General features: G+C 42.4%; 1 protein-coding gene across 7 annotated transcripts in view; it reads right to left on the bottom strand.

Annotated features, from left to right (window-relative positions):
- HDAC5 (histone deacetylase 5) overlaps window positions 1-20,623 on the bottom strand; it is a 162,386-nt gene that overhangs the window by 13,279 nt on the left and 128,484 nt on the right. For 5 of the 7 annotated variants that reach the window (XM_073607767.1, XM_073607761.1, XM_073607763.1 and 2 more), the window contains 10 exons: window positions 16,848-16,980; window positions 14,473-14,606; window positions 12,637-12,814; window positions 10,858-10,907; window positions 8,819-8,926; window positions 8,209-8,264; window positions 7,858-7,945; window positions 7,624-7,743; window positions 3,899-3,996; window positions 1,227-1,345 (listed from right to left, as the gene is read on the bottom strand). In XM_073607767.1, coding sequence (XP_073463868.1) covers window positions 1,227-1,345; window positions 3,899-3,996; window positions 7,624-7,743; window positions 7,858-7,945; window positions 8,209-8,264; window positions 8,819-8,926; window positions 10,858-10,907; window positions 12,637-12,814; window positions 14,473-14,606; window positions 16,848-16,980 — 1,084 coding nt within the window. The remainder of the gene's footprint in view (window positions 1-1,226; window positions 1,346-3,898; window positions 3,997-7,623; window positions 7,744-7,857; window positions 7,946-8,208; window positions 8,265-8,818; window positions 8,927-10,857; window positions 10,908-12,636; window positions 12,815-14,472; window positions 14,607-16,847; window positions 16,981-20,623) is intronic. The other 2 variants (XM_073607765.1, XM_073607766.1) reach the window with 1 other exon arrangement.

The raw sequence follows: 20,623 nt of genomic DNA, 5'->3' as shown, positions 1-20,623 counted from the left end.
AGCAGAATAGAACATGGGAACATTTATTTTAATGTCTGATTGGTTGCTTTGGGCATATGCTACAGCTACTTAAAATGTAGTTATCATTACAAATGTGAACAGACTAGGGTAGAATTCAGGAGAAAGTTAAACCATTCATCTGTTTCCATTGCAACAGTAGGAAAAACCTAGATGTACTTTGGATGGCTGGCTCCCAATGTGTCTATCTATCTATCAATACTTTCAAGCAAACATTATCATAGTCAAATCTCTTTATCTGTTGGCATTATTCTAGGCTAGGGTTTCCCTGTTTAAAGGAAAAATGTAAGGGTACAGGTATGGAAGCTACCATTTCTGACTTGTCAGTCACTGATCCAGAACAAATGTGTGACCATTTACATCTGAAAAGTCACAACTCCCATCCAGCATGCATATACACAAAGAGAACCCCTGCCTCTCTAATCTCCATCTGTAAGGCAGGTCCTCTAGTGATGCAGATTACTAATTGTTTTCATAGCAACAGTATACAAGTTCCCAGACCAACATACAAAAATTGAATCCAAATGTATTTAACATATACTTTTGCTAGCTGCCTAAATCACTGTTTAGCCAAGCAGATTTTGGACATGTACCTTTGGGCCCCATAGCAGTTGCAAAATCTGATATGGCAATATTTAAGCCCTACCAGCATGCTGAGTCTAAGTCAGTAAAGCTAGCCATAGATGGATATAAATTAGAATGAAAATTCTTAGGAAAATACATATGGATTTTCCTTTTAAAATTTGATTTTGGAGTGAATGGATTTCACTGAATGAAAACCACATTCATCGTTAGTAATTCATTAGTTTCCATCTTGCTCCTTCAAATTTTCTCATCACTGTTGTTGATTTTACCCACTAATGATTTTTTTAAAAAAACTTTCTTACGACATTCTTTTCCTAAGAATTTTCCTTTAAAATTTTACCCATCTATGGGTAGCTTAAGTCACTAGGTAGTAAAGGCAGGATCAAAGTGAGAGCCCCAGAGGTTCCTGTAAAAAAAATAATTTACTAGCTGTTTTAATACAGATATTTAATTATCGTAGACTGACTGAACAAGTGATCTGGGAAGGAAAGCTAAAAACAAGTAGATGCAACTCTTTAGTGAATGAAGAACAAAAGCAATGCATGACATAACACTGACCAAACACTAGTAAGGTGAAAAGAAGAAATACAAGGAGGAATGCAGGTGAATGTACTCAGACCTACATTTGGCTGTAACAGAGTATCCTCCGAGTGGGCTCTGGTGCCCCTCCACTGCATCAAATCCTGCGGAGACCAGGACAAAGTCAGGGGAGAACTCCTGAGCTATGGGCATGACCACCGTTCTAACAAATGAGAAAAGCAGCAATGTTAGAGCAATAATACACCTTTGTCAAGCAAAAATTCTATACAACATATTTTTGTACAGTTTTGAATATGGTGGGGATTTATTGTATAAAGCAGCCATTCAATCCATATTTTCTCTATGTTCACTGGGATAAGAATGGTTATCTCTTTCGCATACTCTAATTCCTTTATCTTTCTGCGCTATACATCAGTTTTCCTCAAACTACAGCCCAGAACAAAGCTTTTCAGCCCCAGGTGATGTACTGTATTGTTGGTCAAAGTGATCTCCTGCCCAATGGTGCCTGCAGAGTTCCAGCTGTGACATCTTGTGGCCACTGTAAAAGCTGCATGTGACATGTAACTTATATCAAAGGGGAAATGACCATTAAACTCCAATGCTGGGGGAGCATTACTTATCCCATTAACACAATTAATGGTGCTCTATTCCTGCCACTGACATCAATGGTGGGCACTGTTCCTACAAATGAACCACAACAATGGTGTACTACTCCTTACACTGACACAAACGATGGGGCACTGTTCCAATGGCACCAACGATTGGGCATTGGCACTATTCCTCTCCTGAACACCAATGAAGGGTGAACTGTTTCTATAACCACTCATGGGGCACCATTCCTACTCCCTACTGACCGTTGACACTGGGGAATTTTGTTCCTTTCACTGACATTAGGGTAGTTTTCACTTTCAATGACACTGGTGGATTTTTTACTATGGCTGACCACTGACCAGAGTCTTGCCCATGAACAGTCTAAACAACCCTGAACTTGCCCTTAATTCAAAAAGCTTGATGACTTCAAAAGTCAGAACTGTTAACTTTTTATTGATTAGAAAGCAAAAAAAAAAAAAAAAACTCAAAATAGTAATGGTATAAACAATAAAGAGTGACGGAAAATACAGTCCAGTGATTAGAACTGATATGAACGTGAATGTACCACTAAGGTGAAACAGTTGAAACAAATGTCCATAGAGATAAACAACTCCAGATCCACTCCTGTAACAAAACTGGGAAGACTGGAAGCAGATGACTGGTCGTGGGAACGCCAGAGATAGTGTGAGATAGTATGTTCTTCACCAAGGAAATGGGGTATACACTCTTACCAGACAAGGTGGACTCACTTGCCAGCAGCAGAGAGTCATTCACGATTGTATTGGCCACAGCCAGGAAATCCAGTGTTGCGCAAGCCTTTGGAAGGAACTGGACCTCAGCTGGAAATCGATCCAGTCATGGGTGAAGGACGACAGAAAAACTCTCACCGGGACCAACATGGAAATGTTGAAAAATAGAAAGGCTCCATATGGTGCAGGTCAAAACAGGGGATTTATTGTAAAAAAAGGTACAAACATCAATTCACAGATGTGCACGACAATGTTCGAACAAAACTCGTCAGACCTGCAATCCTTGCTCCCCACATTGCTTTTTAAACTTTGTGATCACATTGTCGTGCATATCTATGAATTGACGTTTGTACCTTTTTTTACAATAAATTCCCCGTTTTGATCTGCACCATATGGAACCTTTCTATTTTTCTGGCTGTGGCCAATACAAGCGTGAATGACTCTCTCCCGCTGGCAAGTCAGTCCACCTTGTCTGGTAAGAGTGTATACCCCATTTCCTTGGTGAAGGACATACTATCTCACACTATCTCTGGTGTTCCCACGACCAGTCATCTGTTTCCAGTCTTCCCAGTTTTATTACAGCAGTGGATCTGGAGTTCTTTATATCTACGGACATTTGTTTCAATTGTTTCACCTTAGTGGTGCATTCACGTTCATATTAGTTCTAATCACTGGACTGTATTTTCCGTCACTCTTTATTGTTTATGCCATTACTTCTTTGAGTGTTTTTTTGCTTTCTAAACATTACAGTATGCTGTTTGTTTGATGTTTTCTAGCACTACACTGTGTTTTCACATATCTTTTTGACTTTGTTCCAAATCTCTTCAACTTTTTATTGATGACTATGCATTAAAGCAGAACTTCATTCCCGCTCTATACAGGCCCCGCTTCCCCCTTTGGTGCCATAATTATTGAGCATAATCCATGCATATATTAGACAGGGAAGGTTTCGGACTCCCCTGGTAGTAGTCTTTGCACGTGTATGGGAAACCCTGCAAGGGCGCAGATGGCCGGGGAGACTGGCACATGCTCAGATGTGCCATAGGGCTCTCTTGGGACCCAAGCCCTGTGGCACATCTGCGCAAGCGCAGGTGGAAGGGAAAACATCTCTGCCTGCTTTATTAAATAAATGTGCCTTTATTGCTATCTTTGTCCCCATAAAAATACCTGCCATTGGGGCAGGACTTAACCATAAATCTCCTCAAAGGGGACACATAGCAATGACAAACTAGTAGAGTTTCTAACTCTTTCCCTGTCTGAATAAAATGAAAATAAAAATTTTGGTTGGAGTTCTTGTGATCATTCCTTTGAAACACAAGGCACTCTGTCTCTTTGAGGTTAACTTCTTAATTGGTCACAATCATAAGGATAATTGTACATTCTGATATCTTCAGTTGTTAAATACAGGAAAATACCTGAAAGCAGCAAGATATTCAGCATCCGCTATAGGGGGTTCCACACCTCCTGTCCATGCAATGTTCACATTGTATCCCACGCCACAACCGGTGCCAACCTGTGAAAGAAACACTGGATATTTGGACTGTGTAACAAATATAATTTTTTTAGTTACAATTCCAAACATCCTATGATGACTGGATATATCTGTACAGTATTTATCCCTAAAATCGACGTCCTAATAAATTGCAATCAGAAATTAGTTCCTGAGGAACCACCATTTTTACTTGACAAAGGAAAAAAACATCAGTGGGGTTATTGTCTAATTTATGTTCTTTCTTTCTTTTATTTTAAATCAGATAATTTTTATTGAAAAACAAAACAAAAAAAACAAAAAACTCTTTTTTTATTTAACCTGCAACCTTTACTACATAATCTCTATTTAGGAAAATATACCATATCAGGGGTGCCCAGATCTTTCCTCTCTGTCCTCTGGAATTTCCTATAACTTTACTGTCTCTTATTTATTATTTCTGATCTTTTCTCAACGGAGTTTCTGTAAAATCAAATCTTCTTCAACTCAAGTCTTATCTGTTTTTTATTTTCTCTACTTGGTATGCCTCTTCTTAACCAAAATAATTTTTTTTCAACACACAAAATATAAAATATAATAATAATTGCTATTATATTTAAGGTGTTAAATTGCGCAATGAACACTGCCACAAAGAGCACTAATAAGCCCCTGATGAAGCCATGAAAAGCAGTGAAACATTTTCGGTTATAGAGAAAAAGAAACATTTTTAGAGAGGAATACTAAAGAGAAACATTAAGGTGAATAGTGAGCAATAGAAAAGAAATACTGTAAGATATTGGCTAAAGACAATTAGAATTTATAGAAGGTCTAGAAAAAAGGATCAGGAAATATTAAAAAGTGGTGGGTGAGGGTGTAAATAAAGGGTAATAAAAAAAAACACACTAAATGGAGATAGACCTCAGGCATACTGGAGGTTTTTAATGCTGCTGTTAGGGGCATATGTCGTGTCCATGCACACATACAGTAGGTGTTTAGAGGCAAAAGGAGGCCTTCAGGAGCAGCAGCGTTTTGGCAGAATAAACTTGTATAAATGCGTGTAAACGTATCTAAAGAATCATTATTGCTAGTCATGTTTAGCCTTTGAGCGCTAATTCATTTCAATGGTCAGAATAAACTATTATTCTGGCCAATAAAATTAATTAATGGCTAAGCGCTTCATGCTCCTTATCAAGTTTACAAGTGTTTTTTTCTGCCTAAACACTGCTGCCATGAGGAAAGGAATTTAGGAGAGATGGCCAAACGTCCAGTGTGTATCCTAATTACATAGGCATGGTAGTTGGGGCAGACATGCAAATTAGTAATGAAAATCTAATTAATTAGGCCAAGTATCAAAAGGCACACTATATCATATGAGCTTGTTGGACATAACATTCCATGAGCAGTAAAATGGAGTTACTCCTCCCTTCTCTGTAATTTTTTGGAGTGTGGATTTGTGAATTCAGCCAATAGAGAGCATTTGTCTGGTCAGGTATCGGCTCACAATCGACGTTCCAATTAATCCTAAAGGTTTTTTTTTATTAGGGTTGAAGTCAAGACCACTCGCGTTCCTTCAAACCAAACATGTTTTGATAGAGTTGGTTTTGTTTACAGGTGCACAGTCATGTTAGAGCAGAAAAAGGCCTTCCCAAAATTGTTACCACAAGGTTCAAAAAGCACAATTTAAAATGTGTTGGTAAACTATAGTATTAACATTAAGGCCCCTTTCACACCAGCGGACCCGATCAGACCCTCCATTTTCCTCCATGGCAGTGGTCTCCAAACTGTGGCCCGGGGGCCAGATGCAGCACTTTGCTTGCCTTTATCCGGTCCTTGGGGCACTATTCTGCCAACTGACATCAACAATCAGTTGCCATTTCTCCCACTGACACTAACAATGGTACCAACAATGGGGCACTATTCTCCCCCCCCCAATACCAAATGTGGTGATGTTTACTCCCACCGATGCCAGGAAAACTTCTACTCCCGCCGGCCACGGCTCGGCCCCCCTAAAGTCTGAAAGACAATAAACTGACCCTTTGTTTACAAAGTTTGGAGACCTATGGAATGGCGGTATCCGTTTACTCCAAAGATAATAAAAAAGTACTAATGCGCAAACCAATAGCTAAATACTAGTGAGTAGCTGCCAACATGTAATAGGTTCCCACACCAAACTATGCGCTGTATGCATTAAACCATCAACATATAAGCTTTATACCATGGATGCAGCCACACATTATTAGCCCAATCTTACATTATTTTTAGGTAGCGCAGGATAACACATTTGGTTTTTTTTTGGCATTTAAGAAGACAGTCAAGCTTTAAAAGTAGAAGAAGCAACAGACAGGCCTACATTGGAGGAAAGTGCAGGAGGTGGAGATTGTTATACTTAGTGGAAATATCTGCCTGTATCTGAGAACACCAATGACCTGGCTACTGTGGATACATAGGAGAGATCCATCATAAATGCGACTAGAGACCTGTAGGGGTTTTCCTTTGAGGTGAGAGGCTGGGGCACACTTTATACACAGATGGTGAAAGCACTTTTGAGGAATTGGATCTATTGATTTGCACTGTGATCGGTGGCATTATCCATGAACTAATTTCTGCACTGAAGATTTGTTGCACGAAGCACTTTATGGACTCTGTTATAAGTCATTCATGTGATTATCACTGCATTATTAATTGAGATTATTTATTATTGGTTCGCACTGTGATTGATGCTATTCTTTGAAGATTTTGTCGCACTCAGCACTTTACTCATTTTTGGTTATTATCACTTGAGGATTTATTTAATATTACTTTAGGTTATCGAGTAAGCGCCACATTTATTTACTTATTGATATCCGTTTACTGCAGCTTAAATCCAATCCGATCCGCTAAACACAGACAGTTGGGGATCCGTTCCGTGTAGCTGTTGACATCCAACCACCCATAGGGGAGAACAGGCTGTGTCTGCTCTGCATGAGCGGAGTGGACACAGACCAGTCATCCGCCTGCTCAGTGAGGATCAGCGGACATATCCCCGGCTGATCAAGTGGACTCCTAGTGGAGTCCACCCCGTGTCAAAAGGGGCCTAACCTAAACTGAAAAAAACCCAAACTCAATAACTTGGATAGTTGCCCACATACTTATGCCCATATAGGGCAGTAATGGTCAACTTTCTTGATATAGAAGGCCTCAAGTAATGATCCGGATATCACTAGAGGGCTGCACATCATATTTAGTAATTGGAATACTAGAGAAAATTGTCAGAGACTGCAGACATGTTGTAGGAGGTGGTCAAGACTGTGAACATACTACAAGAGTTACAAATCAATACTTTTACATTTGTGCCTTCTACAGTCCCCTTAAAAATTACTTGTGCCACAGCAAGGTCCATTATAAAAGGTCATTGAAAAAAAAACTTAAAGAGACAGAAAGCACAGAAAAAAGAAAGATAGTGTGAAAGAAATAAACCAGACCATAACTACTAAAACCCAGTCATAAAGATATTTTCCTTCACTCATCTGAGTAAAACAAACACAGACTACTGTCTGCAGGGGCTCTGAGGGCTGCACAATAAGTGTCAAATGGCCACAGGCCTCAGATTGGGCACCATGAATTTAGAGTATAAATGAAAGATGGTCATCCATCATCCAGAAATCAGAAGAGCACCTAAAACCTTTAACTCACCTCCTCTGGAGAGCCACTACCGGGAAAGAAGTTGCCATCATCATAACGGTGGAGAGACAAGTAAAGGACATTGGGGTCACTGTAGAAGGCTTGTTGTGTTCCATTACCATGGTGAATATCCTGCCAGGAAAATAAATACAGCTTGTTTAGAGGGCCATGGTCTAACGGCAAAGTTAATGGACTGTCTTATCTAGGCTACAAAGATGTCCACTGACCGTACTTCCACTAACTTACCCAATCCACTATCAGGATCCGGCCCACATTCATCTTCTGGCGGAGCAATTTGGCAGCGATAGCTACAGAGTTAAAAAAACAGAAACCCCTAAAGGAAGAGGAGAGGGGATAGAGGGTCAGTGATGGTGAGTGTGATCCGGGACAAAGGGAAGAGGGATCCAGAGGCGGAAAAGGGATGACAGCAAAAGACTATGAGGTACAAAGTAAGACAGACACACAACGGGGCCATTGAAGGTAACAAGAATGAGATGAGACTGCATTTTCAGGAAGAAAAGCAGGAATGGAAGAGGAGCGAATCCCCCATTACTGAGGAGGGGTCCTTATTATGGGACCCCTCCTCCTTGTACTCACATGGCAACCGATTCCTCAGCGTGGTGTCCTGGGGGACGGATAACTGCAAATCCATTCTGCAGGAAGTGAAATTACAAACATTGGAAATCACACCATGAAACTTTCCAGAATAAAAGATGAAAAGTTATAGAAACAGTTCATACTACAGGAACACTATTGTTAACCTATGAAAAATGTATAAGTGTAATAAAAAGCCCTAGTTTTTGTCAGAACAACCTGACTTTAAGAATACTAAAAGAGAATCTGTCCACCTTGCTATTAAATTATTTAGGTTAAAGGGTATGTAAAATCAAAGCTTTTTTTTTTTTGTTTTGACTAGAGTAGGGAATGGAAGACCCTGTCAGGTATTTTACTGTATGTGTTCCATCTGGAATATTTCCCTTTACTTCTTGTCATGGAAACACAACGGGAAGTAAAAGGAAATCCCTTGCTACTTGTCCCCACTGGAACATTTACCCACAACTCTTGTTTTTGTGACGACTCTAAAATTCTGTACTTTCCATTACTTTTTGTATCAGACAGGACAAGATCAACGAGGGAAAATCAGTCTGAAAAAATGCTAATTTTTAAGATAATAATGATGGTTAAAGATAATGACTGAGTGACTCACTTTCAGCTCTCCAGATGCCACTTTGAATGCCAGCTCAAGAAGGGAACCAACAGCTGTTCGGACAGCAGCTGGGGAGTGTAGTTCGTTCCACACAGTGTCACTGTCCACCTGTCACCCAAAAGACATTAGGTACATTTTATAAGGCATGTAAACCCACAGTAAAACTCACATCAATGATTAACAAATGTTTCTGATTTATGGGGTATTTCTAGAAAAACATGAATGTCTTTGTAAACAACATCAGAAACCCTAAAGTCCACCAAACAGTCTGTTAGAGACTGCCAAGATATTACTATAGACTGTCAGAGACTGCCAAGATATATGGAAATGCAAATCACATATATTTACGTGATCCTGCGCAGCCTAAGCTGTCCTGTAACAGTAAAGCTACAGGAGGCGGTTGGCAAGTGGTTGATATAATGTATCTAACAGTGTATTTTCACATGATGGCAGTTTCCAACATTAGGCTCGGTTCACACATGGGCGGCACGACTTGCAGGTCGCCTCAGCGAGGCGACCTGCAAACGACTGCCGGGGCGACTTGCGAGACGACTTCTGCAGGCGACCTGCAAGTCGTGCCGCCCATGTGTGAACCGAGCCTAATGTTGGAAACTGCCATCATGTGAAAATACACTGTTAGATACATTATATCAACCACTTGCCAACCGCCTCCTGTAGCTTTACTGTTACAGGACAGCTTAGGCTGCGCAGGATCACGTAAATATATGTGATTTGCATTTCCAGGTAGTGGGTGCGTGCGCACGCTGCCCCGGCTGTTCTTTTATTCGCTACAGCACAAGCCGATCAGTGGGTCCTGGCCAATGATTTATGGCCAGCACCCGCTGATCAGCTGAGCGTATGACAGAAGAGAGCCCTGTGTTGGTAAACACCACAAGACTCTCTACAGACAGCAGCGATATGCCCTTTTTTCCTAAAAACCAGCACATTGCTTAGTGAAAACAGCACACAGTACACACACTAAAACATTGTTGGGCACACAGTTAAGCCCTTGATTGCCCCTAAATGGTAACCCCTTCCCAGCCACTGTCATTAGTACAGTGACAGTGTATATTATTAACGCTGATCACTGTATTAGTGTCATTGGTGATGTCAGTGTCAGTTATGCCGTGTACACACGACCGGACTTTTCGTCGAACTGAACTCCGAAGGACTTTTCGTCGGAGCTCCAACGAAACGGACTTGCCTACAAACGATCACACCAAAGTCCGATCATTTTGAAAGTGACGACGTAGGACCGGACTAGAATAAGGAAGTTCATAGCCAGTAGCCAATAGCTGCCCTTGCGTCCTTTTTTGTCTGTCGGACTAGCATACAGATGAACGGATTTTTCGATCGGACTCGAGTCCGTTGGTAAGATTTGAAACATGTTCTATTTCTAAAGTCCGACAGATTTTTCGCCAGAAAAGGTCAGATGAAGCCCACACACGATTGAATTGTCCAACGGATTCGTTCCGTCCGACCAGTTTGGTCGAAAAGTCCAGTCGTGTGTACACGGCATTAGTCAGTCCCCCCCAGCGTCAGTTAGTGTCTGATTGTCTGCCTCGTAGTCCCATAAGTCGCTGATCACCGCCATTACTAGTATAAAAAAAATACAATAAAAAAAAATCCAGTACTCCATATATAGCATAGATTGTAGATGCTATAACTTGCACGCAAACGCAAATCTATATGCACTAATTGTTTTTTTTTTTTTGTTTTTTTTTTAACCGAAGACATGTGGCAGAATACACTTTGGCCTAAAAGTATGAAGAAATTTGATCTTTTACATTTTTATTGGATATGTTTTATAGCAAAAAGTAAAAAAAAAATATATATTTTTTTTTAATCTGGATTCAAAGTGTTATAAGAAAATAATTCTGGAGCATAGTCTACCTACCAGAATTTTGCTTAAAGGGCCAGTCCACCCAAACCTCAAATTTAGTATTTGGTAGACATTGGAGTGGTAAACTACCTAACAGTTTCTGATATCTCTTGAAGATTCAGTTGGTGAGATCTTTGCACTTGAGTTTTGAACTTACCCCAATCCCTCCACAGGGCAGAACTGCATACATCTTCTGAGAAAGAGGTCCTACAAGACAAATTACTGTCAGTGGTAACATGGTGGGAAAAAAAAAGATTTAATATATTTTGTATTCTACATTCTGATAAGGTTATATGCAGCATTGTAGGTGATTTTAAGAAATTCATATGTACACAACATAACTTTTCTGCTCTGTAGATTTCTCCATAGGGGGCAATTTGTCCCCTCTGTTTATTAATTAATTGCTACCAGTGGTTAATCTCCATCAAGTTTAGAAAAAAGCCAAGCTACAAAAAAATCTCCTGCGTAGTTCTAGCCAAATAAAGTGACTGCCAGCAAGTGGTTAAAGGCAGTGGCAGAGAGAGATTAAAATAGGCCATGTAGTTTTGCCCTTAGGCTAAAATTTAGTTATACCTCCTAATGATCACTTATACACAGTCTTTTCTATGACCGCAATACTTCGGTGGACACGAGCTCAAAAAGTCAAGATTTGTTTAGGGAATATCTAGAAATGCTAGCTGCGCCTAAGCAGTAACCTAAAAAATGTACCTTTTGTCTTTTAATTCCTTGTGAAAAATAGAAGTGCACTACTTGATGTAACTGTGCCAAGGCACCCCTGTGTGCCTTGAGCCCCATAGCTGAATATATGCAGGGAGACCACCTAAGGCACTGCTGTCTTTGACTGCTAGTTTCACCAGATATGGAGTGGGATTTTGTAATGTCACTACTGTGCTCCTCACTGTTCTCCTTGATGGAGAGAGAGCTGTACCTGGAGACCTGCACTACAAGAATATCCCTGCTTCTTCTTTGTAATTATTCTGTGGATCTATGCTTCCTACACCTCTCCTGCTGCTTCTTTATCATTACCCCACCAGTCAACAGATCACCAGGGGCAGCTCAGATATGAGGAAGCAAAGCACAGTTCCCCCACCAAGATGGCCACCTTCACACAGAAATGCCGTGCAGAACACAGCATGGCACATGAGCAATGGGGAAAAGATTTGCTTCAAAGAACCTACAAGGAAAACTGGTGACTAGTCCTTTGTCATCTGACTTTTTAGGAGCACAGCTTCCACAGCACAGGTCCCCTTTAAGGAACATTAAAACTTTTCTATGTTTTACTGAATGAAAACCCTATTCGTTACTATGTGGCTAGTTCATAACCTTAATGCATTTTTTTGTTTGGACATTTCTGAGCATTACCATGACTTAATGGAAACCTGTAGTAAGAGAAAAATGTAGGCAACCTTTGGTGACCTCTCTTTCTGAAAACTCTAGCTGCCTGGCTGTCATGCAAGGCTGAGGCTGCACAGTTATCATTAAAATATCTAAAATATGAAGATATACAGTAAATTAAAAAAATCTTTTTATGCCTCCATGCATGGAACAAGTATAATAAAATGTAACTCCAGCCAAGCTATTTTGTAAATGCTGAGTAAAAGGGGTAGAACATCTTTTTTTTTTATTGCAGTATGGTCTTTTGAAGGGGGGGTCTACCCTCATTTCATCTGCCAGCGTTGGTAGCCACTGATACTTATGGGGCACAGGCAACAACAGCCTGACAAAGGTTCTTGTAACCTTTTCCGGCTCTGTAACAAAAGTGCTTTTCTTTTTGTGCTTCTATTGGATAGATCCCCCTTGCCACATTTCCTATTTCAGTGACCACCATCACTGGGTTACAAAATGAAGGCTAACCCCATCAAACATTAAACAAAAAAGGCTTTGATTATACTTTATGGTAAAAGAAAAAAAACAAACATATATATATAATCCCTACCCCATTCTTCATTTATTTCCCCAGACTTATCACAAGCCTGTACAGTCAGCTCCTCACCCAGCAGGTTCTTGCTCTCCATCTTGTGACGGCTCTGCGGGCTGGTCCCATATAACAGGGTGTGATGCTCAGCATGAACCGTCTGAATCTCATCCAGCGTGGCTTTCCTTCCTCGTACGCGCTGTTGCAAGAAACCTATGTCACTTTTAGTGAACATAACCCCTAAAACTTTACTTATTACCCTTCCCGATAACCTAAACTGGTTGTATACCACCCAATTTGAATAACAACATGATTAATTTAAACAAAAAATAAAGGGGGCATGTAGGAGCCTGTGGCCAGGATTGTAAAAAATGTTCACATGTGCTTATCAGTTCAAGCCTGCCCTGCCTAAATCTGGTATACTTCTGTTTTGGGTAGGCAAACTTGTCTTGAATTATCCACCATCTTCTTCTTGAATTGCTAAGGTGAGACACTGCTTTGGATTACTCACCATTTTCTTCTTGAATTGCTAAGGTGAAACAGTGCCACCCATCATCTTGTTTAATTGCTAAGTTGAGATTTTCCCCACTGTAGTTTGTGTTTCAGCCACCTCCCACAAGACTACAAGGAACGTGTGATTGCCATACAGTTGGGTTCTTAAGTTTTTTCCTTCTGCATTGAGAATCCACTTGAGAGACACCATTTATCTTTGTATCTTTGTAAGTATCCAGCAGGTATTTCATGTTGTCGACAAGCACACAAGCATATATCTTTTGGGCTTAAAGGGAATTTTTAAGAAGTATTTCTTAACACATAGGAAAAGTTTTTTTCTGTGACCATGTGTTAAGATAAAATCAGTTGAACCCAAGGTAAGTTGTGGCTAGAGTGAGTAAATTGCAGTAATAACAAAAATCAACAAATATCTAATTTATTGAAAGCATTTAGAGATCTGCCTATGGCAAACCTTGGGTTCCTATGTACATAGATGAGGTTCATCTTATCCTGCTGACACAAGGAATGTCTGAAAACAACCTGGATTTCTATAGGCTTTGTCAGCACTTAGCACACACCCTTGGCAGAAGTTTATAAAGGGAAAAGGGGTTGTTATGCCAATGACCTATTTGCCCCACAAGGATGTCAAGATAGCTATCTGGAGAAGCAAGCCAACATTTGACTAATGTGCCAATCTATGTCCAGTCTATAATGTATACACCAGCCTTTCACAACCTTTTTATCCAAGATGAACTCTTTAAATATATTTTAGTTCTCAGTGAACCTTTGCTAAAACCAATTAATTGGTGGTCAGTGGGACAAGTGCCCCTCACATTGGTGATCAGTGGGAAGAATGCCCCCATTACAGTGGTGATCAGAATACCACCCTTTTAGACAGCTAAAAAGATCATTGGGTTCATGCAACCAGCTGTGCCAGGTGGCATCGACCCTAGAACTTTGCAGATACCATCAAATGAGAGGTCAGTCAGCCACAGCTCAAGGAACCCCTGACAACCTCTGGGGGAATCCTAGGGTTCAATGGAACCCTGGCTGAGAATGGCTGGTACAGACACAAAATAATACATTATATCTGATCAGGTTATGCTCATTATGTGATTGGCTTGATAAACATCCATTGGCTGGGTTTTTTACTTCTCTTTTAATCCATCAGAACTGTTTAGCCCAAGATATGACCAGCGCATGAACTTGTATTCTTGGGCATTGCAGGTACGCAAGTTTATATACCAATTTTTTTTATTACACTTGCATATCCAACCCTCATAGAAAGAGCGTGGGTTTATTTACACTGCTAAGTTCTACCCAAACAACCTAGTACTTAAGGAGTCAAGAACAGCAAAGGCTCACCTGGCACTTGCCGAGGAGACCAGTTTCTTGCAGTCGGGACCAGATACTCTGTATTCTCCCAGCATGCTCTGGGTGGTTATTGGTGTCCCCACAGGTACACTGGTGCTTCAGCATAAGAGTGTCATAGACTAAGCCTGGGGAGGGATAAAATGACAACTAAATATATTTAGAATTGAATGGCAATACTTTTCAAAGATTATCAGATCTCTAGAACCTTGACTTGACATAAAATGGAGGAATTTTAAATGATATAAGCTGGCACCATATTTTTAAATTTCTGAGGAACCCCCCCCCCCCCCTCCTGGACAGCTGATATTATTGTTCACATACACCACCAGTGGACACTATATCAGCAGTAAAAGTGATCTTAGGCAGGCCTGATCAAAAGACTTTGTTAGTGTTAGGCTCGGTTCACACTGGGGCGACTTGTCAGGCGACCTAGTCGCCTGACAAGTCGCCTCCCGTTCTGTGCTATGGAACCGTTCTAATCGGAGCGACGCAAGTCGCTCCGACTTAGAAAAAGGTTCCTGTATTACTTTGGGGGCGACTTGGGGCGACTTGCATAGACTTCTATGCAGAAGTCGTCTCGCAAGTCGCCCCGGCAGTCGTTTGCAGGTCGCCTCGCTGAGGCGACCTGCAAGTCGTGCCGCCCATGTGTGAACCGAGCCTCGTACCTAGAGCATTTGGCACCCAGGGCGGATCCTATATCTGGCAACCCCCCCCCCCATAATTAAAATGTAAAAACACCCCACTGTGCCCCCTGCATACCTCTGCATCCCCCAATATCTCTTTGTCACTACTGTGTACCCCCTCTTCACAACTGCACCTCTGGACCCCTTTATGTTACACAGTCCCCTGCAGCTCTGGACCCTTTTACATTACACAGCCCCCTGCACCTCTGGACCCCTTTACATTACACAGCCCCCTGCACCTCTGGACCCCTTTACATTACACAGCACCCTGCACCTCTGGACCCCTTTACATTACACAGCACCCTGCACCTCTGGACCTCTTTACATTACACAGCACCCTGCATCTCTGGACCCCTTTACATTGCACAGCACCCTGCACCTCTGGACCCCTTTACATTACACAGCACCCTGCACCTTTGGACCTCTTTACATTACACAGTCCCCTGCAGCTCTGGACCCTTTTACATTACACAGCCCCCTGCACCTCTGGACCCCTTTACATTACACAGCCCCCTGCACCTCTGGACCCCTTTACATTACACAGCACCCTGCACCTCTGGACCCCTTTACATTACACAGCACCCTGCACCTCTGGACCTCTTTACATTACACAGCACCCTGCATCTCTGGACCCCTTTACATTGCACAGCACCCTGCACCTCTGGACCCCTTTACATTACACAGCACCCTGCACCTTTGGACCTCTTTACATTACACAGCACCCTGCATCTCTGGACCCCTTTACATTGCATAGCACCCTGCACCTCTGGACCCCTTTACATTACACAGTACCCTGCATCTCTGGCCCCCTTTACATTACACAGCACCTTGCACCTCTGGACCCCTTTACATTACACAGCCCTCTGCACCTCTGGACTCCTTTACATTACACATCCCCCCGCAGCTCTGGACCCCTTTTCATTACACAGCCCCCCGCACCTCTGGAACCCTTTAAATCACACAGCCCCACACCTCTGGAACCCTTTATATCACAAACCCCCATCCCTGCAGCTTTGGACCCCCTGCACATTACACAGACCACCCCTCCCACAGCTCTGGACCCCCTGCATGTTACACAGCCCCCCCCCACAGCTCTGGATCCCCTGCCTGTTACACAGCCCACCCACAGGTCTGGACTCCCTGAATGTTACACAAACCCCCCCAGCTCTGCCCCTTCCTACCTTAATCATGCAGAGGGAGAGACACAGCAGCACTGAACAGAGGACGGGAACTGCTGAAGTTAATTTTTCATATTAACAAGCTAATGATTGGTTGCTAGGACCACCTAGCAACCAATCACCTGCTGGTTTACTTAAAAAGTTAACTTCAGCAGTTCCTCTATTCAGCGCTGCTCACTGTGTCTCTCAGAAGGAGAGAGAGTGTTTTCTTTCTCCTGCTCTGCTCTGTCAATCCGGCGGCCGGCTCTGGGTGTCACCCAGGTAGTGGTACGGTCCACACCCGGCCCAGGCATCCCCCGCACCCTGTCACAGCTCGCCACTCGGGCTCTCCCTGCCCTGCGCTGCCTGAGCCCGCCCCGCTGTCACTACTTCACTCGTGGGGGGGGGGGGGCGCCGGCCTGACACCCCCGCCAGTGTGTGGCACCCGTGGCGGACCACCCCCCAGTTGGTACACCACTGCTTAGTGTGTATCTACAGGAAGCAATGTTAAGATATGAACTCTGACCTGTAGTGCTCAGGACACGTCGTCGTGACTCTGAACTGCAAGATGTGAGTGGAGCTGCCGGGGAGGACTGGGTCCGACTTAGGGCTGAATGAGGAAGAGAGCCTTGATAGAGAGGGAGGGCATCTGGGAACAGCTAGAGAAGCAGGGAAAAGACATTAGACTAGCTCCTGTCATATGCAACCCTACCTATATACCTTCCTAGATAGCAAGGATAACTTACCACAAATTCTTGGCAGTGTTGAATTGTAAGTCTGTTAATTTGCTGCACATTTTCACTGGCAAGTTGTGCACTTGCAGAGCACTTGAAGCACAAGTTCTAGTTGACACTTTTGCAATTTGTAGCAAATGTGCATGGCAAGTCTCTAGCAAGAGCAAAGTTGCTGTGGCAAGTCTACAGCAAGAGCTCTGCAAGTCTACAACATGAAAATTCAGCCACAGTGATCCCTGTGGTGGGATGACTATTGCACAACATAAATGAACCAGAACTTGCAGCATTTTTGCAGAATGGTTACAAAGAAAGTTGAACTGGAGTCATGCAATGCAGAATTGCTGCAATTGTGCAACAAACTTTTGAAGCCCGGCAAGTCTAGAAATAGCATAGCAAACTTGCAGCACAATTGCTTGCTATCTGGGTTTGTTCATGAACATTTTTAGCAGAACCTTGTAAGGAACTATATATTCTGAAAACCAACTCAATCCAGCATACAGGTGACCTTTAATGCCCACACTCAACAGATGGCTTTTGTAATATTCCTATTAGTGATAAATACCAGTCAAACCCCATTCAAAAACAAACTCCTCATATTAGGGAAGTCTCCTAGCCTAGACGAGGCAGCAAGGTGGGTAGTATCAGATATACAGTATCTCAAAATCAAGTTCTCTCGTTATTTTGTCTCAACAATTTAGAAAATTCACTTTTTAAATGTTTCCAATTTTTGGTACTATGGAACCATTTATTGGATTTTCATTTTTTAAACAACTGTCCTTTATAAAAGATAAAAACCCTGACTGGATGACAATTAGTGTGCCAAAACACTGTATCATAACCATTTGTTGTCTATTGTCACTATTGTCACCTTTTTTTTTGCATCTGTGTGCTACTGATTGATTCCAGGTTCTTTGCATCCACTTCCTGTCTGCATGCATGGGCTCCAATAGCAGCTCCATGTCATCGCACAGTGTGGACTTACTGATGGTGACAATGGTGGCATGTGCCTGCACAATGATGGGATAAGCAAGATCACTTACAGCAGGCTTTTGCAATTTTTTTACGCCAGTGGAACCCTTAAAATAGTTTCCACATCTCTTGAAACCCTTGCTAAAACCAATCTATTGGGGGTCACCCTTATAGTAATGGTCTGAATGCCACCCTTACAGGCAGCAAAAAACATCTCTGGTGTCACTCTGCCAAGTGGTCTTAAATGGGTGGTCAATCAATGACAGATCAAGCAACCTCTAGTAACCTCTGGAGGAACCCCTGTAGTCTCCGGAGAAAGCATTTGTGACAGGGCAAAAAATGCAGGAGAGCGTTTGGTAGACAAGAACAGAGTGTTTTCACCCTATAAGATAACTGTGGCTGTGTACAAGCACATTGCATTATCTTCTATACTGCCCCAGTAGCAATTTACTATGCTTGGACTGACTGCAGGTACACTTAAACGCTTCAGCCCCGGAAGATTTGGCTCCCCAATGACCAGGCCATTTTTTGCGATTCAGCACTGCATCGCTGACAATTGCGCGTGCGATGCTGTACCCAAACAAAATTGACGTCCTTTTTTCCCCACAAATAGAGCTTTCTTTTGGTGGCATTTTATTTTTTGCGCTATAAACAAAAGAAAAGCGACAATTTTGAAAACAACACAATATCTTTTATTTTTTGCTATAATAAATATCCCACATTTAAAAAAAAACAAAAAAATGTTTTTTTACCTCAGTTTAGGCCGATATGTATTCTTCTACGTATCTTTGGTTATAAAAATCGCTATAAGTGTATACTGATTATGGAAAAATAATATAGTATATTGAAAAACACATGGAAAACGCATTAAAAAACGCTATAAGTGTTTTTTAGGAACACCAGTGTGAAAGGGCCCATAAAGCGGAGTTCAACCCAAAAGTGGAACTTCCACTTATCTGTCTCCCCCCCCCCTCTGGTGCCACATTTGGCACATTTCGGGGGGGGGGGGGGTGGAGGGTGTAGCGGGTACCTGTTTTTGACCGGTACCCTGTCCCCACTTCCGTCGGACCACGCCACAGCGAGGTACGCCAGAAGTCCGGCCCCCTCCTCCTCTTTCCTGCTGCAGGGCAAAACTACTGCACAGAGACACAGAGAAGGCAAGTATAACATGCTTGTTATTTAAAAAGAATATTGTCTGAAGATTTACAATCGCTTTAGGAATACATAATTGAATAGAACTTTCACTTTTTAAACCAAAGTTTAATATCACTTTAATTAAATAGCACTTACAGGTCTTGTCCCTCCCCCAGCATATGGCTGGACATTGAAAGGAGAAGCAGCAGACTGATGAGCTTATCTTTCTCACTCTGCTCTCTTCTCCTATTAGCACGTGCTTTGTTAGAACCTGAGCACTACAGCACAACTGATTGGCTCCTGGTGCTGCTCCTCCTTCTCTCAGTCTGAACTCTGCTGTACATGTTACTGCAATAGGATGATATTCTGCCAAATTTAGGTACTTACACTGCGCTTATTTACAAGAACAGATTTAATAATGTATTAATAATTACAGAGCTGTATTAACTTGTGCATTTTACGTCTGTCTGCACTTCAACTTTAATTTATGCAGAAATGCAGTTGTTGGCTGTATATACAAACAGTGGCGGCCCGTCCATTAGGAGCGCCCAAGCACCGCCCCCTCTATCCACAGCCGCCTATTTATGCTCTTTCCACGGCCGCCACCCCCTATTCATCCGTCGTCCGGCCCCTTTCAGAATGCTGGGCGCATGAATTACAGCAGCGGGGGTGTTTTTTTGAAGCACCTGATTAAAGCCAGAGGCTCTAATAGGCTTCAAAATAGAGCGGGCTTGTGGCGCAGAGCATTGCGTTACGAGCCCACCCAGGTGTTACAACAGCGAATGAATATTCGCAATTGAAACAATGATCCTCAATCTGGCAAATCAGAAGGGGGTTGAAGCTGAGACCCGTTAACCAATTGGTCGAAAAGGAAAGAGTCCCAATTGGCCTCCGAGGAAGAGGGAGGAAAACGGAAGCCGCTGCGATGCCCGTGGAGAGCAGGGGAAGCCGCCGCTAAAGCCAGAGAGAGGTGCTGTCCACCATAGATGGGATAAGTGCTCCAGACCCAACGGATCTGGGTGGGGGGGCATGGCCCAGGGGGGGCCCCCCCAAAAAAAAAAAAATTACCACTGGCTGCCACTCTATACAAATATACTGTATATTTGATGTAAGGAGCGACTGTACCTTTAGGAGCGGACACAGACTGAATCGCGTCTCTTGGCATTAAACACCTGCAATGGTTATTTGCATATGTTCTTTACAGGAATTTCTTATTTGCATACATACAGCATTTTCTTTCTAATCTTCATTGATAAATGACGTCTAAGATTTATCCTTCAAGAAACCATACCCAATCCACGTTACACTTCTGAGTACCTGATACCACCAATGTAGATCAGGGGGGACGTTAGTACAGTGTGAGTCATAGACAGAGGAGGGGGGGGGACATATGAATCATCAGTAAGTGACGCATACTCCGATCTCATCATCAATGAAATGTGTTCTCACATCAACAGCGTACATA

This window comes from Aquarana catesbeiana, linkage group LG12 (genome assembly GCF_042186555.1).
Source record: "Aquarana catesbeiana isolate 2022-GZ linkage group LG12, ASM4218655v1, whole genome shotgun sequence".
Classification (NCBI taxonomy): domain Eukaryota; kingdom Metazoa; phylum Chordata; class Amphibia; order Anura; family Ranidae; genus Aquarana; species Aquarana catesbeiana.
This window is presented reverse-complemented; position numbering and strand designations above follow the sequence as displayed.